This window comes from Balaenoptera borealis, assembly GCF_965194805.1.
Source record: "Balaenoptera borealis genome assembly, chromosome: 12".
Taxonomy (NCBI): domain Eukaryota; kingdom Metazoa; phylum Chordata; class Mammalia; order Artiodactyla; family Balaenopteridae; genus Balaenoptera; species Balaenoptera borealis.
In genome coordinates, this window is record NC_138869.1 from 15842015 (window position 1) to 15860651 (window position 18637).

Genomic DNA, 18637 nt, shown 5'->3' on the forward strand with positions numbered 1-18637 from the left:
TGGACCACTGCTCCAGTCTGAAAAAGGAGATGACACAATAAACCGCATCAACACCAAAGTCTATCTTATTTCCCAAAAGCCCCAGTTCTTATTTCCACTCCAACAGTGCTGAAGGTTATACTTAAAACAGCAGAGATTCAAGGATCAAAATGGACGATGGTTGTTAGTTTCCATCTTTTCTTTGTAGAAGATGCCGGTATATATACTAGGGGGAAGGTATGGGTGGGAGTGAAAAGGAAAAGATAACGTAGAGAAAGGAAATCACTAACCACAAAGTTTCTATTCCCAGTTTCAATCTGATGTTTGCCTTGCCTATTCTTTTAAGATTATGGGCAAAGCAACACAAATCAGGAAGAAAAGAGATTCTGCCTTCCCTTCCATGGACACTGGTGCTTTAAAATGGTACCACATTAACAAAAGGACTAAAGTAACTGAATTATTCTACATCTCAGCTCTTCTCATCACCTAGAGGACAAGGACACGGTCCAAAATTCATTCGGATAATGAAAAAGCCTTGGCTTATGTGAAACAGACGTGCAGCCAATCTTTTCTTCCTATAGACAATGTTAGGGGCAGGAGATATAGTCAAAGGAATCACAAAAAAAGCAGTTCACTTGGAAATGTGCTTTTACTCATCAGAAAGAAGCAAGTGTGTTCAGCAGTTTAACTCTTCTGCATCTACTGTGGAAAATAAGAGCAACCTGTCTGTCACTGAGCAAGCCCTGTGTACCCAACTACTCTGTTTGGCTCTTTACCCATATTATCTTCAATCCTATTATCTTTATGAGGAAGGAATTCTTTTTCCCCCATTGCATAAGTAAGGAAACAAGCTTAGAAATTTAAGTCATCTATCAAGATCACTCAGCTTGTATATGGGAACACTGGGCCTCAAATCTAGGCCCACGGGGTCCACGTACACACCCCTAACCACAGAAGCATTTAAAGACAAAAAGTGGAACCATATATAAGAATTCACATATAGTTCCTTTCCCTTCTGCCACCATTTATGAGCATTAGGCTCTGTACTAAGAACTGGGAACAAAAAGACAGGGATAGCTAAGGCTTCCTGAGCCCTTAACTAAGGGCCAGGCTCCCTCAGTACTAAATGCGGAACACACATTTAATCGTCACAATAACCTTATGAGGGAGGGACTAATACCATCTTGCATTTTGCAGATGAGAAAACCAAGGTTCACGGAGGTTAAGCCATTTGTCCAGGGTCACATAGCTAAGAATGAGTAGAACTTGGATTTGAACCCAGGAAGCCTGATACTACAGCCTATGTTATTAACCACGAGGGTAGCAGATTTCAAGAGGAGCTCACACAATTAAAAACCCCAAGTCAGAAGCCACAGGGAGTATTACATAAATAGGCCTTTGGCTGCCATTTACTTAAGAACAGGTTACGATGGTTCTCAGTATAGGAAATAACTTGGCAAGGAAACGGTGGAAGCGACAGCAAACCCAAATGACTAAATGTAGCTCTGCTGATTGCTCGGATAAAGACTCCATCATCCTATGCGGCCGCTTGCCAGCACCTCACTTTTCCATATGTGTTTGTTAAACTTTGAGGTGCAATGGCACAGCAAGGAAATGGACTAGAAATGCCTCCAAATTGCCCAACTGCCCTATGCACCATTTCTAAACATCAAAATGACTTTAACTTCAAAATAGACTAGTATTTGGAAAGGCAGTCATCCCTTTCTAAAGAGAGCTCTTTCTCTTCATTTTAGAGAAAAATGTTTCAAAGTACGCTACACCAGAATTGAAAGGCTGCTTTGGAAAATGTCGCCCGGGTTCCAAGGTGGAAGAGACATTCTTGGCACGGCAGCGGCTGCGAAGGGAGATGGGCCTGGGCCCCTCACCTGTGTGCAGAGGGCCTCCGGCTCACAACAAGGAATTTAGGCAGTCCTGACCTACATTCACAAAGCCTGCAGCAAAGCTTGTTTTGAACCAGATTTCCCACAAGTACAAAGCACCTCACAACCTAGAAATCTTTATTTTTAATTTATGGGGAAAGACAGTCAACAAATTAAGTCACTGTCACGTGACCGCCTGTAGAACCAGGCCAGGCCATAAACGGAGTTTGGTTCTTTCTAAATGGCCTCTATCGGACTGTCACTTTTATCTCAAAACAATCCCTTCCAATCAGCCACCAGTTATACATCTAAGCACCAGGCACTTTTACCCTAGTGCCAGGAAAACATATCTCTCTCCTGACTTCCCCTGGCTATGGTCCTGTTTATTTTAACGTTCTAAACCTGTATTCAAACAGCCACTGGTTAACTTTGTACAGTACATTAACATCTTTCTCAGCTTCCTTTCCCAACTCCCAGAGCCTGGGTGTAGAATGGGATAAGAGCTCACATTGGACCCAAGCAATAAGCTTCCCATCCCTTCACTTGGTCCCAGCTGCAAAAGCAATGTGTGGACCAGCTCCCTGCTACGTAATAAAGCTGGGAGTTTATAGCTCAGGCTCTATTAGCAGTGGTTCTTAACCTAGGCTGCACAGGAGACTCACCCCGGGAGCTTTCAAAATACCTCAAACGCCCAATTAAATGAGAATCTCTGGAAGTGGAGCTCATATGTGATATTTTTCAATGTCTGTGCAGCCCAAGTTGACAACCCCAGCTCCTACTCCATCCATCACCAGCTCTGTGACTCCAGACAAGCTACTAAACCTCTACCTTTGAGGGCTTCGATCCCCTCCCAGGGAGAACAGACCCTTCCAAGAGCTAAAAATGCTTGCAGAGCCCTTAGCACATTATCTGTCCATCACTCTTGGCTCAAGTCTATCACTCTTGGCTCTTTTAAAAGATAAATTGCAGCACATTATATAATTCAGAGTAGGGAATTAATTCTATGAGTGAGTGACTGGATTATGATCATTGGATCAAATCTTTCTGCTGCATTCAGGATTCTGTTTTGGAAGATGACATGGAACAGGAACTGAGAAGAAAAAGCCAACAGAGGCAACAGGAACCTCAGGTTCCTGTCACATCAGGCTTACGCCAACAATTTTTTTTTTTAACAGTCTCCCACCAGCACCCCCCAGGTGAAAACATTCTGCTGGCAGACTCATGCCAACTGGATGCAGCTCAACACTGAACGTCTTCCAAATGGCTTCTCTCCATCTGAACGTCTGCCTCCTATTTTATTCTAATTTCTTTAGCTTTTATCCAAAAAACTCAAACAGTTTCTAAATCACCTAACAATAAGAACTTATAACTCAAAGGATACAATCTGCAAACAGCAAGGTTTAAACTCTTTGGGACTGAAGCCATCAGTCAAATACCTAACCTAGTGGGTTCTCAGCCCTGGCTGCATATAAAAATCACATGGGAAGCCTTAAAAATGCCAGTGCCTAGGCCGCAACCTTGAGAGATTCTTTAATTGGCCTGGAGTGGGGCCCTGGACAGCCATTTAATTTAAAATCTCTCCCAGATAATTCTACTACACAGCCAGAGCTGAGAACCACTCACCACAGCAACAGCAAAAAATAAAAACAAAATGTTTCTCACTTTAAGATAACAACTATATTTTAAACACCTCCTGGAATAAACTAATCTACCTTCCAAGGAAGGCATCAAACGCAAGAGGCCTACAAAGAAAGCCAACACTGCTAGGCTACCAGCAGGAAAGCTGTCCCACCTATGCCTTTTAACTCAAAAAGTAAGTAATAATCAGGAACTTCTCACTCCAAGGCGAGGTATCTAAGGATATCAAAGCTCCAAGATCTGCTGAAAGAACACTTGTTCCTTGTGACTCAATCCATAAATCCTGTTTGTTTGGACATATCTGCACAAGTGTAAGGCTTTAAACTGAGTTAGCACTTACCAACGTGTATTCAAGAGACAAATGAAGGCCCTAATACAAGCCATCCCAATCTTGACACTGAACTTATTTATGCATTTTCAAGAGGCCAGAAAGCTTGAAATTGGTATCATACTTTTAAAAAACATGTAAGCAAATAAGCCTATGACTGCTTTAAAAAAACTAAATCCACACAGAGCAACACACTTCATGAATTTTCAAATGAGGCAAGGGACCCGCTCTGGGAAGGTCACCAACTTACCTCTGAATTTCTTGGGCGGATTGTTAAGGTCCCCAGCTTCTGGCTGTACAACACAACGATCATCAACCAGGCTGCAAAGAAAATAAAGATAAATGTTGCACCAAGCCGAGTCTAAGAGAATAAAACCCTAAGCACTATGCAAAAATCAAATACTCAGGGCTATTCCTGCACAAAACTTAGGCTGCCCTATTCTCCTGCCAGGGAGCTGTTGACACTAGAGGTTTCCTATGTAGGGAGTTAAACCTCATCCAAACGCCCAAGACTCTGCTTCTGCAATGGACACATTCAGCTACTGTTTTCTGTGGCTCTTTTCTCTTACCCACAGCCATGAGAGATCTGAGCACAGCACGTACTAATGCTCAAGTCGGGGGCATAGCAAGGGATCCGTGCGCTCAACCAACGGTAGCTGAGGGGCCCACCCCATGCCAGGCACTGAGCTAGGCCCTGGGATGTGAGGATGAGTAGGAGCCAGGCCCCTGCCCTTAGGGAGCTCAAGGCTAGTTCGGGCAGGAGCCACAAAGACAAACTGATAACAAGAATATAAACCAAAGGCTGTAAGGGAAGAGAACAAAATACAGCCAGAAACTAACGGTGCCTGAGGCCATCTGAAAAGCTGCTGGTGGAAGAGGGAAAACTGGAGCTATTGGAAACTGAAATCAAGGTGGGGGATGAAGAAGACGGGAGCGTTTTCAGAGGGAGGGAACCCCACATACAAAAGCATCGAAGTAAGAAAGGACTCTGGAGCTTCAAAAGCAACTAGTGCAAAAATTACACATAAATAAGCAGCCCCAAATTATATATAAAGACCCCGTGTTTAAAGTCCCAACTGACCAATCTGACTTGTACAATGCTTTTAGAAGAACCGATTTTAAAACAATATTTTTGTTTGAACAGATGAGGAAATTGAAGCTCTGAGGAGTTTAAATGACTTTTCCAAGTTCCTAAAAGTGGTATCGGAAAGACTGGCTCATTTTCCAAGTGACCACAGAATTTGCTCTCAGTTAATACGGTTTTCCAGGGTTTCTCCCATTAATCTGTGTCTTTCCCCAAAGGCAAGGTACCGTTAAACACCCGGCCTTAATTCTTACTGCTCCTTCCTCCAAAATTCCCCGACAACTCCTAAAGTCCTGCACGTCTTTCAAGACCCTGATTCAGAGCCCCCATCTTCTCCATGAAGGCCCTCAAGCCTCTCCTGCCCCAGGCCCTCTCTGCCTCTCCTCTGTCCCCCCAATATCACTGGGCTGAAACACACACGGTGCACTAGGCTACGAACTCCACGAGGGCAGAGAGCTGCCGGCTTGGTGGCCCAGAAGGTGCCCAGGGCCAGCACACTTCCTGCCCAGGCTGGGTGCTCAGTATCTACTTGGTGGATGACTCAAAAGTGTCCCACCAGCAATTTGCCTCCTTCAGCTCCAAGACACAAGAGCTCTCTGCATCAACAAGAGGGACAGTGTGGTCATAGCCTGAATTGTAATGCAAAAATCAAGAGCAGAAAGTCAAGAATCCATGAGCCTCTGTGAGTATAAATGAGGTAATGCCACCAGATCAAATATAACATGTGTATGCAGGGGCCGGGGGGAATGCCTTGGAATCCAATGCAGGACTGGGTTAATTTATCATCAAGCTCTCAAACAAGGAGGAAGAGGTAGGAGAAAGGGTCCCAGTCTAGGCTGGAAGAAAATGAATTGTAGATGGCACTCGGCCACCTAGTAGCAGCACGACGCTAACGCCATCACTTCACTCCTCCTGGTCTCAGTTTCTTCATGTGTAAAATCGAAGAGTAGGTCTCAAGGATTCTCAAGTAGGGAGATGTTCGTAAGACTTTTTGTTTCTTAAATATATTGATACCAGTGTGCCCATCCTCCCCAGGCCTACTAAAGCCGTGTTCCAGGATGGGACCCAAGAACCTTTATTTTTAACAAGTTCCGCAGGTGATTCAGAAGCACTTCTCTGACACTGCAGTTCATACGCTTGGGCTCTCCAAGGTCCTAGTTGAGTTCTAAAGTTCAGTGAGTCAATAAAGCCATTTGGAGGTAACCACCATCTATGTAAGTGGAACTGGGCAACATAAATGGAGCTGGAGGCTGATTCCACAAAAACTGGCAGTCACTCATCATCATCCATGACTGGTGCTCCATAAATGTAAGAAATATGAGAAGGAAAAAAAGGTCACACTTTATTTTCCAAATCCATTTTTACGCCAATTATCCTCAAATATGTGCAGGGAACCAAGGGAATAAAATATGCATCTAAAGGAAGGACTAGGGCCCAAAATTCAAAAAAGAGCCATCCTCATGTTAAAAGGGGAGACCTTATCATTAATTTGTTCAGAATACTTGAGGAAAACTCTTAGAAAGCTCTGTACTTCACAGGAAATCTAAGAACAGATGCTCTGGAAGAAAAGGAGGTACTAACATTTTAGGGGCTGGCACAGTAGACTGAGCAAGTGACAGGAAGCGTGCCCGGGTGACTGGAAGGGCAGTGGCACCGTTAAAAGAAACTGGGGCCAAAGAGGAGGGATGGGGCATATAGTGGGGTTGAGGTTTAACAAGGCATCCAGGTAAGAGCTCTGGGCAGACAGTTAGGAGGGTGGTGAGCAAATTCAGCCAGAGAGGGGTGGTCAGCAAAGCCAGGAAGGAAAAGTCTACCCTGTCAAGGGCAACCGTTAGGAGTGCTGGTCTTAGAGTCCTGAGTCTTCGCAACTGTGAAACCCCGGGCCAGGTGACTTCACCTCTCTGATGCTCAGAGGTTTTGCCCCCATAAATAGCAATCATGATAGTGCTCATTGTAAAAAGCTGTTCGGGGATTAAAGGGATGGTGTATGTACAGTACGCAGCACAGAGCTGTAAACACCCATAGGATTCGTGTAAGTAGTTACCACTCCTACTTATTATTGGTGCTGTTATGGCTGAAAAATAAGAAGAGGACGCAAGATTCAACCACGGATGGAAAAAGCAAGGAGTCAGCCAAGAAGAAAAAAAAGGACAACAGAGAGGCAAAGCAGCAGGACTCTTTGCCAAAAGCCACAGAAGGTAAAATGTGAAGGGTGGGTCTTAAGAGAAGTTAAAAAAAAGGTAAGGACTGAGAAAAAAAAAAAAAATCACTTGATTTGGTGATCAGGCAGTCGTGGATGACTTGTTTTTATCGGATGACTTTTGAAAATAAAATCTTTATTCAGAGAGGTCCAGTTGAGCTACAGAATTCTTTACCTGAAATAACTTGCTCTTTGAGGCTGAAGTAACTGCATGACAGCCCGAGAGTACTCACTTTGCACAAACACCAGAGAACGAGCATACTTTAAGAAGTATGATTAAGGGCTTCCCTGGTGGCGCAGTGGTTGAGAGTCTGCCTGCTAATGCAGGGGACACGGGTTCGAGCCCTGGTCTGGGAAGATCCCACATGCCGCGGAGCAACTGGGCCCGTGAGCCACAATTACTGAGCCTGCGCGTCTGGAGCCTGTGCTCCGCAACAAGAGAGGCTGCGATAATGAGAGGCCCGCGCACCGCGATGAAGAATGGCCCCCACTTGCCGCAAATAGAGAAAGCCCTCGCACAGAAACGAAGACCCAACACAGCCAAAAGTAAATAAATAAATAAATAAGTAAGTAAACCTATTAAAAAAAAAAAAAAAAAAGAAGTATGATTAAAATGAAGGTTCTGGCTGCTGTAAGAATGAGGTTCTTGGAGAAGCTGTTGCCTTCCTTCGCCCCATCTATGTGAGATCAGCTCTTGCCAAATACAACAATGTCACCCACTACTCCTTTCCAGCAAAGACATTATAGACCATTTGTGACTCTTCTGCAGTTAACCATCTTCACTCCCCATTCTGCTTGTGTCTGCCTTTGGGGCTAATTCACCTCTCATTTCCTCTTCTAGACAATAGGAGTAGGGAAAGAAGGGAGAAGATAATCAAATGAGTACATTAGGGAATGTATTTATACCCTTAAGAGTTGGGGGGAAAAAAAAAAAAACTGAAGAAAGCACAAAAGACCAAAAATCTGATTTAAAGAACTTTGTGCAATTTGTAACTTTCAGATGCACAGAGCAACTTGAAGTAGGAAAAGTTCTGCTTCGAAGAAGAGAGATAAGCATCTGAGAAGTTCTGGTCTTTGCTTGTACAACAAACAAGTCAGCATTTAAAAATAAGAGCTTTTACGAAGCTAAAGCACTTCCTTGGGGTCTGTATATATTAATCTTAAAATTCATCCCATATACTTAACACTTTCCCCCTGACATATGAAAAAAGAGGAAATTATAATAAATTCTGGATTAACAGAGTCCTAACTAATGAGATTTCACTCTTGCAGAGAACTGACAGGAAAACAGTATTTTTGTGTAAGATGTTAAACTTGGTTAACGTGAGATTTGATATTCATGATTCCAACCACTGCTGGAAAAGCCAGTAAAATGGAAACATTCTTGTCCTAGAAAAATCACGGTTTTTAAGCTGATGTTATGATGTCTTAAACAAATCCTGCCACACAAGGAACCAGGTGCGCTTACCCCAAGGTGCTAATAAATCCATTTGTCGATCCCTCGGCGTACAGAGAACAAATGTCTCCGATATGAAGGAAACTAGACATCTTGTCAGACATGGCTTTCTTGAGAATCCTAGACAAAGTAAAATATGCAACATTATTAGAAGGAAAGAAATGCTCGGGGGGGGGAGGGAGGAAAAAAGCCACTGAAAATTGGCTTCGCTCAATTTTCCAAAGCGTCCTACTTAAAAGTCAAATTTAAATGGGAGTGCGACAGGCAGGCAGTTCCCTGAGCCAAGCAGGACATCTGTAACCACATTTTTCCCACATATTCTTTAATTTCAGGATATTCCAACCACAATAATGCTTGTTTCTAACAAAACCATGCCTGAATCCAATTCTCCAAGTTGAAGACCCTCGATAATAAATAGTGAATATGAAGACAGCAGGGAAGTCAGCCAAGAACTCTGCAGTGATGAGGAGCTGGAAAGTCTGACTTATGAAACATTAACGTATTCAATCTGCCTCAGGGAATGTTCAGTCAGAAGGAAACACCTGGTATAAAACTTGGGTCCGGCAGTGCCTGGGCTGAGGTGCCAAAGCAACAAAATGAAATTAATAAGAGGAAACCTAGTAATAAATACCACAAAGCTCTGGCAGCCTTTTAAGAATTCAACAACCTACACACTTCACCCAGATGCTATTCCAGTGTCTTTCCTTCTCATCCTTCACCAAGAAACACTTGCAGAGGGAGAAAGAATCTTAGCACCTGGTCCAAACCCTTCCCGATGCAATTAAGAAGAGTAAGGTTGAGGTCGCTTAAGAACCTTGGTCAGGAACGCACACAGCTCGTTAGGGGCAGTCCTAGAAAATGCTCTTAAATTCAGGAAATCTCTACACAGCCTAGTAGACACACACACAAATATCAACGAAAATATTGACATGACTCATAGAAACAGCTTTCATCAGGGCCATAAATATTGAGGAGTGGGAGCCAATTGTAAAAAACTAAACTGACATTTAAGAAACAATCTCAGTTTTGTGGGAAGAGCGTGTGCTGGTGTGGACTGCAGTAACTCCCCATCATTTCCTCAGGCACCTGGTGTGTAGACGTTCAGGGTCACCTAGGTCTTCCCCAGACCTCTCCTCCAAACCCAGACCCCCTTAAACATCTTTGCCCATCTCTTTACTCAAGATACCTTGCCAGAAAGCATTCCTCCCACAAAGCCACAAGAGTTGTAAGGGCGTGGAGAAGCATACTCTCCTGAAATTGCTTTCTGGGTGCCAAGTTTTCTTTTCGGAAGAAGTATGCAGCAACGATTAGCAGGAAACCTCAGGAAGCATTTCTCCTACCTTAGCAGGAGCGGCAGGTAAGAAAACAAACCATTAAAGAACCTCAGTTCACTGCTTGTGAGAAACAGCCAGGAAACACTAATTTATCCCCCCGACAACCAAGATGTTACAAGAGAGATAAAGAGCACTGCCTTGAACTTATGTATAAAGAGAGACAGCGGCTGAGAACACAAACTCTCCAACAGAAGAGCCAGCATCTCTGGACCTTGGGGAAAGACAGACAAAAGGCAGAGGGGCGGTTTGCCAAGTCCCACTCTGCAGAATCGAGTCTATCATCCTGTCATTTCTTCCTAACTGGATATTTTATACCTAAAGGCAAACCAGCGTTTTAAACAACATCCCCAAAAGCTGCACAAATGAAAACCACTAAGGGGCATTAATATTTCCCTTATGTGCTTATATACAAAAGTTTTACCATAAAGGGTCAGGAAGTCAGTGTACTTCTGGAACTGATTACTGGGAAACAAGTTCTGTTTGAATTTTGAGTCACACCAAATTTGTGTCTGCATACTTCGACCTCCCAGAAGGACACTGGGAAGTTGCTGAATGCAGGAGAGCAGGTACGTGCTCAGGCAAGAGGGCAAGGGGACTTGTCTACTGTGACTGACTCTCCTTTCGGGCTTGGCCTTTGAATGAGTATTTGGCCCCAGTGGAGATCAGGCCAGGAAATAGGAGCATGACTGTTATTCACTGAACTTTCAGCACCACCTGGTCACCTTACTAAAAGTTTCAGGCCCTTAATGGGAAGAAGTGGACACAATTCAGTGTTCTGGAATGACAAAGCATGACATACTCAACGTTGCCTGCAGATGATAATTGCAGTAGATGTCTGGACCACACTCGTGCAGCAAGGTTCTGCATTACGACCATTTCCAATAATAATGGTTAGCATTTGGCAAGCATTATCATGCCCACCATTGTGCTGAGAGCTTTACAAATGTTCTCAAATCCTCAGGACCACAGCATGAGGCAGGCACTACCATTATTCCCATTTTGCTGTTGGGAAACTGAGCTACAAAGAGGTTAAGATGGCCAAGCCACATATAATTAACAAGCAGGAAGGCCAGGGTTATAACCCTGGTCTACATGACTGGTAAACACAACTGTTCAATGGTGATACCTGGAACATGGATTAAAATGTTAACCATTCTTATTCTTTGGGTGACAAGACTATGGAGAACTGATTTTCTTTTATATGCACAATTCTGCTTGCTAATTTTTCTACTTTGGTATTTCCTAATTTTTCTACCGTCGCCACATAATATTTTGATAGGGAAAAATTTTAAGTATCTTCTTCCTCATCAACATGCTTATTAAGTAGATAGTTGAACAAATAAACTTTAGGCATACTTTACATTTCCCCCAGAAAACGCAGGCCAATACATCCACCACAGTTAATGATCCTCTACTGAGCCATCTGCCAGGGGTCCCAATTTTAAAAAGGCGGGGGGGGAGGAGGCGGGGGCAGGGACAGATTCTTCCCCAGGGTCTCAAACAATAAGTACCCTCACAAAGGACCAGACAGAGCCTCCCTGGTCTGGCTGGAAATCTTTGGAGGTTTCCTGTCACCTACCATTAGTCAAGTGGAGGAAGAGGAGAAGGGCAAGGGAGGGGGATGAAAGGGAGGAGGGGGGGGAGGAGGGGGAGGAGGGGCAGGAGGGGGGAGGAGGGGCAGGAGGGGGAGGAGGGGCAGGAGGGGGAGGAGGGGCAGGAGGGGGGGAGGAGGGGCAGGAGGGGGGGAGGAGGGGCAGGAGGGGGGAGGAGGGGCAGGAGGGGGGGAGGAGGGGCAGGAGGGGGAGGAGGGGGAGGAGAGGTTCTGGTGCACTCATCAGTGATGTCCTGGAAGTAAAAACAAAGGCCACGATAGTCAACAGAACAGGCCCCTGGGGCCTGGAGGGGAGGAGGTGGAAAGTCAGCCTGTGCCATGGGCCTGGGAGCAATCTTATGGAAGACTTCCTGTTGTTCAGAAGCAGGGTGGGACAGCCTGCCTCTTTATCTGATCCTGGACCACTTGTGCCTGCAAACTTCTCACAGCTGTACCCAGGGCTCCTGTGTCACTCACACAGTGGCTGGGGATCACCTAAGGGAAAAACAGAGCCAGGGCCAACCTGCAGTTGAGCTGCATGACGCTGGTACATCAAATACTATATGGACACCTAGGGCTCTTTGCTAACAAACTCTGAATTGGTCACCAGACATCTATGAGAACAAGCCCAGGTGGTCAGCTCCAGAGCTCCAACTGTCTCTTGGTCCACTAACTATTATTTTTAGTCCACCACTGTCATCCAGACCACTTAAACCTCTCTGCTTTCCTTTCCCCATCTGTAAAATGGGGATAATACGTACTTCAAGGAGTTGGGGAATAGATGAAATGGTACATGAAAAGTGCCTAGTACAGGGGCTGGCAGACTTTCACTGCTCAATGCTAGCTATTTTTCATTACTTTTTTAATGAGGTGAGGTGGAATTCTGGATGATTCTTGGGCTTCAAAATTATGAATCACTATGTTGTATAACCGAAACTTATATAATATTATAAATTTACTATACCTCAATTTAAAAAATAAAAAGAATTCTTTATATTAAACTTTGTCTGTTCATTATAAGATAAATAAGTTCTGGGCATACAATGCACAACATGACAACTATAGTTAACAATAGTGTAGTGTATATTTGAAAGTTGCTAAGAGACTAGATCTTAAAAGTTCTTATCACAAGGAAAAAATTTTTTAACTATGTATGGAGATAGATATTAACTAAACTTATTGTGGTAATCATTTTGCAATATATACATATATCAAATCATTATGTTGTACACCTTAAACTTATACAATATTATGTGTCAAGTATCTCAATAAAACTGGAAAATTAATAAATTTTTTAAAAGTTTAAACTCAGCAAAGGAAAGGATCCCCTGCATAAAAAGTCAGCTGGGTATCATAACAAATGAACTCCTGTATGACCCATGATGATACATTTCACTTTAGGGAAGATAATTATCCTCCCTAATTCACCCCTTGAGAAAAAGCTGAACAATGCAGAATTATACTCAACTCCCAACCACAGAGCATTCTGGCCTTTCCAAGTATACAGAATCATAGAATAAATGGCGGAAGCAACCCTGCAAAGCCTGTAATTCCATGTCTTGCCCAAAAATAGAACTCCCCCCGTCCCACCCCACCCCCCCATCTCGCCTAGGTATAGTCTTCGCTTCTGCTTGAACACCTGGCAATGAGGTCTACCCTAGGTTCAAACAGCCTAGTCAGAAGACACTCCTGCCCTCGTCCCCCCCGACACAAGGACAAACGCCTCCCAGAATTTTTGCTACTGATCTGTCTTCCGATGCTCAGAGACCTCTGAATATGTGAATGCTCTCTATCTGATTTCTCCTTAAGACCTGGCTTCTGATTGCAAAGCATCAGCACCCTCCCCTGTTCCTGACAGCACCTGGCCTCAAGAGCCAGGGTTCCAACCCCAGCTCTGCCACCTCATCACTGCACGGCTTCAGGCCAGATCCGTAACTTCCCTAAGCCTCGCTTTTCCCATCTATAAAAGGGGGATAATAAGAGTACCTCCCTCAGCAGGTGGTCAGGGGCTCAATACGATCGTGTTTATAAAGCACCCACCAAAGTACTCGGCAGGAAGTAAATCATGCAATCTACGGAAGCCATTTCTAGACCACCTCCACCTCCCACCACTGCTCTAACCAGCTGATGCACCTCCTAAAACAGGATCCTCCCAGGGAGGCTCGACCAGGGTGGAGAAAGGTGGATTACTACTGCCTCTGTGACGTCCTCAGGCAGATGGAGCTGTGGTGGCTTTGCTGAGCCTCACATCACCCACTGGCCCAGCTTCAATTCACTGTCCTCTGAAACTGCTCCCTGAGCAAAGTGTAAAGAAAAGGGATGTCGGATTCTATTTGTAAGCAAAGTGGGAATAAAAACGCGCCAATACTCAAAAGCATTGAATTGTATCCTCTTTTTTTTTTTTTTTGGCCGTGCCACATGGCATGTGGCATCTTAGTTCCCAGACCAGGGATCGAACCCGTGACCCCTGCAGTGGAAGCGCAGAGTCTTAACCACTGGACCACCAGGGAAGTCCTATTGAATTGTATACTTTAAAAGGGTTATCATTTTTTGTACGTGTATCATACTTCAATTTAAAAAAATCAATGTGAGTTCACAGAAAAGCAGACATACCAAGCTTTCCACAAATATAAAGAATACTGAAAAGCCTGAAAAAAAAAAATGCACCAATTCAGAGATCTCCTTGGAGAAGAGAAACCAGAGGTGGTGGTCTTCCAAATCCGTGGTCACAGAATCTGTGTTGCTCTTTGCCTTTTCTATACCTCCCTGGTCATCTTGCCCACTCTGCTGGCTCCAGTGGTTTCTATATGATGAGAATTCCCAAATCTGTCTCATGGCCAAGAGCTACCGGGATTCAGCTCCCAAATGCCCACAGCACCTCAATGTACCAAGAAGAACTCACCTGTCTGGCCAACCCTCTTCTCCTCCTCCATACTCACATCATCTACCTCCACAGAGTCTGGCGGCATCTCCCGTCTTCCCTCTCTCCTTATCCCTGTCACAGGGCCTTTGCCCATGCTGTTCCCTTGGGCCTCGAACACACCCATCCCTATCTCATCCCTTGCCCTACTTAAAGCCCAGATCTGTTTGGGATCTGTTTTGCATGCCCACTGCATTCCCATCACCAGTGCCTACCACATGGTAGGTGCTTACTAAATATGTCAAATATATGAATGAAGAAGTTTAATGGGCATCAAAGCTTACTGATTTTAAGCTTTAATATAGTTCTTGACTCCCCCAATTCTTTTAAACTCCTCTTCCCCCACCCAATTGCAGCCATGACCATTTCTCAAGTGGGCTCCATAAACCCTTCCTATTCATCTCTCTGAATCTGTCTTTCTCCCTGCATCTATTCCACACGCACAGCCAGTTATGACCTTTAAGAAGCATAAACCAGACCATGTCATTCCTCTACTTAAAAGCTTCCCAAATCTCTTCAGGGCTCTCCATAATCTGGTCCCTGTCTACCTCTCCTTCCTCGTCTCTCTGTACTCTCCCCACTGCTTGTACACTCCAGCCATGATGAACTCTTCCAGATCCCCCAACATGCTGTACGCCTCCCTGTTCCCCAGGCCTTGGCATATGCTGTTCCTGCTGCCTGACACTCCTCCCCTCCCTACCACCCACTGCGGCTAACGCCCAGTCACCTTTACAGTCCCAGTTTGATGTCACTGCCTCTGGGAGGCCCTCTCGGACTCCCCAAATCTGGGTTATATGCTGGCAATACGCTTCTCTATAAAGCACCCCAATTACCCCATCTCAGCCCACTACCACTGTCCTAAAATCACCTGTTCACTTGGTTGCTTGTTTACCTGTCTTCACCATTAGACTGAGTCCATGAGGGTAAGAACAGCAGAATTATTCTCCCCCATCGCCTCCCGGTCCCTAGTACAGTGCCTGGGACACGGCAAGCAGTCGAACTTGGGTTCAACATACTGCAGTATCAACTTGTCTGCTGCCTGAAAGAAATTACACTGTTTTTTAGGGGACTCTTTTCCTAAAACTAATTAAAGCCAAGTTTATACTGTTGGATCAAGAATGGAGAATAGAGGCCTGCTGGCCCTTTTCAACAGATTTCTATGAGAAATCTGGGGAGCCAGAAACAAAATATCTAACTTCCATCCCTGAAAAGAAGTACCCCTCTCCCACTGACCATCCCTCAATATGTGCAGAAAGGCTAGAAACATTGACTCAGAACACCTGGATTCAAATCCCAGCATCATCAGTTACCTGCTGTGTGTTCTTAAGCAATTTACATAACTTCTGAATTTCAACTCCCTCGTGCATATAAAAAAAAAAAGGTGGGGTGGACACCCTTCCTATGTCTCAGGGTCATCATGAGGGGCAAACCAGATAATCCACACAAAGTGCTCAGCCCAATACCTGGCCCTTACTAAGGGCTCACTTTTTTATTTTCAAGTGAGACTGAAATGAAGACGTTCCCTTTTCTTCCTTCGAAGTCTTCACTCACTTCTGTCCATAACTTGTGATTCTTCTATTGGATAGATCCTTCTTACTTTGTCAGCACTGCTGGAAACACACTCAAATAAACAAAGGTCCCAGAAATGTTTCAGTCCTCTGCAGGCCCGTTAAGTGGCCGACAGTAGGACAAGTCATCCAAGGTACTGCTTCTCAGCCCCCAGATTCAAAACACCCAAGACAGCCAGATTTCATCTCCACTTTCCCTTTTTCTAACATCAAACCAGGCCCCTGCTGGAAGGCGGGGGTGGAGGGTGGAAACCTCTTCAAAGGAATGATAATTCAATATTTAGAACCTCTCCTACTTTTGGTGTTAAGAGAGGCTAAAGCACAGCCTCGTCGAAAAAGAAGTATGTTCATTTCATTTTAAACAGCTCAAGATAGGAAAGAAATCCAAATTTTTTTTTTTTTTTTTTTTTTTTTTGCTAAAAGCTTTGTGGCAGAACCTCACTGATTGTCATTTTTCCCATCTATTTCTCCTGCACACACTTAACTAATTGCATTATACTCATTTTTCTAAAAAAAAAACTCAACTTTCGCCTACACACAATTCAGAATTTAAAAGTTAGCAACTCCTGAAATGAGACCAAGTTAGAACACTTTCGTTAACCAAGAAGTTAACTAAGGTATCACTTAATCCTCAAGGGTGGACGAACAAGGGAGGAAATCAGAATCATTACTTTATGGCAGTGAATAGACCCCAAAACCACAGACTCACACATTTTTATTAACATGTAGAAGCAAGCCTCTTGTATTGCATTAAGATGAAGCCACCTGGCCCTTAGGGCTGAACAGTCTGACTTTCAGTAATCAGGGGACAAAAAGAAACCCACTGACACTGCCCTTAAATTCGGCCCTTCCAAGCCCTGGTGTCAGGCACTGAAGACCCCCGTCATGCCTGCCCCCCTGGTGCATCACCCACTTCCTGATGACCAACTGCCCCATGTGTTTTCCCGCCCACTTACCTTAACTTTGACAATCGTATACATCACCCAAGACACATGCAAAATACTCCCCAGAGACCTGGATTTGCACTCATTTGCCCTTCTTAAACAGTTAAACTGACTAACATGGAATACCTCATCTACTTTTCTTTTTGGCCATGCCGCGAGGCATGGGGGATCTTAGTTCCCCAACCAGGGATCGAACCCATGCCCCCTGCAGTGGAAGTGCAGAGTCCTAACCACTGGACCGCCAGGGATCTCCCTCATCTACTTCTAATAGCTTCCACGTTGATGCTTTTAACACCAGTTGTGACAGAACCCGAGGAAAATAATGCTTCGAGACAATCTAATTTCTATCACAGGACACAACTTCATCTGAGGCCAACAGCTGCAAGCACCACCAAGTAAGGGGTTGTAGAGTAACAGCCATTAAGGAAGTTGCATTTGAAGCGACTGTTTTCAGACATGGAGAGGAGAGGAACCTGCGCTTTGCCATTTTTTAATGACCCCTCCCACTGCGGAACTTCTGGACTGGTTGGTGTAATCTTGCTCATCTGAAAAAGATGAACACAAGTACCACTGGCTTCCAAGTTCTCAGTGTTCCTTTGCAATGCAGGAGGAGCTTTAGCTGGGAAGCAATTTTGTTCTGCAATAACAGCTTAAACACATTCCCATGCATATATTTCCGAACAGAAAGCTTCCTCTCCCAAATGTCCCATGCCACCATCCAAGCTTCCAAATCCTATAAGCCAGTGGCTCTTATCCTATAAGCCAGTGGCTCTTAATGGTACCCCTGGGACCCCTGAGAGCTCCCAAGACCCTTTTGGAGAATCTTCAAAGTCAAAACTATTTTCATAAGAACACCAAGGTGTCATTTGCCTTTTCACTCAGTCTGTCATACGTGTACAGTGGAATTTTCCAGAGGCTGCAAGACATCTGATGTCACAAGAGATTGGAGGCAGAGGCAGGTATGTGGGTCCAGTTACCTTCTATTAAGCCAGATCTAAAAGCAATTTTCAAAAATGTAAAACAACGCCACTCTTCTCACTGAATTTTTTTTGTTTTGGAAAACATAGTTCTTGTCCATTAAAAATATATGTTAGGGGCTTCCCTGGTGGCGCAATGGTTGAGAATCTGCCTGCCAACGCAGGGGACATGGGTTCGAGCCCTGGTCTGGGAAGATCCCACATGCCGCGGAGCAACTGGGCCCGTGAGCCACAACTACTGAGCCTGCGCGTCTGGAGCCTGTGCTCCGCAACAAGAGAGGCCACGATAGTGAAGAGGCCTGCACACCGCAATGAAGAGTGGCCCCCGCTCGCCGCAACTAGAGAAAGCCCTCGCACAGAAAGGAAGATCCAACACAGCCAAAAATAAAAATTAAATAAATAAATAAATAAATAAATAAATAAAGATTACTATAAGAACAGATGTCTCAAGTTAAAAAATATATGTATGTTACTGTGTTAATATGCAACAGGTCTATTTCTTATATTTTCTGTGTTAATTTTCTCAGGGTTCATTTTGAATATTATAAATACAGATTGGTATAACTCATGTCAACAGAAGTTCTTTGAGGTCCTCAGTAATTTTTTCAGCATGTAAAGAGCTCTTGAGGCCCAATAGTTTGAAAAAAATGCTGCTACAAATCTTCTTTAAGATTTGCTCTGGCACTGGCTAGTTGTGCACTTAGGACTCACATCATACAAATATAAAAAACTGAATAG

General features: G+C 44.3%; 1 protein-coding gene across 7 annotated transcripts in view; it reads right to left on the minus strand.

Moving 5' to 3' along the window:
- Positions 1–18637, minus strand: part of ITPR1 (inositol 1,4,5-trisphosphate receptor type 1) — a 319227-nt gene that overhangs the window by 285707 nt on the left and 14883 nt on the right. For all 7 annotated transcript variants that reach the window (XM_082345342.1, XM_082345346.1, XM_082345344.1 and 4 more), the window contains exons 3-4: positions 8578–8685; positions 4076–4146 (exon numbers count right to left, since the gene is read on the minus strand). In XM_082345342.1, coding sequence (XP_082201468.1) covers positions 4076–4146; positions 8578–8669 — 163 coding nt within the window. In that variant the 5' untranslated portion in view covers positions 8670–8685. The remainder of the gene's footprint in view (positions 1–4075; positions 4147–8577; positions 8686–18637) is intronic.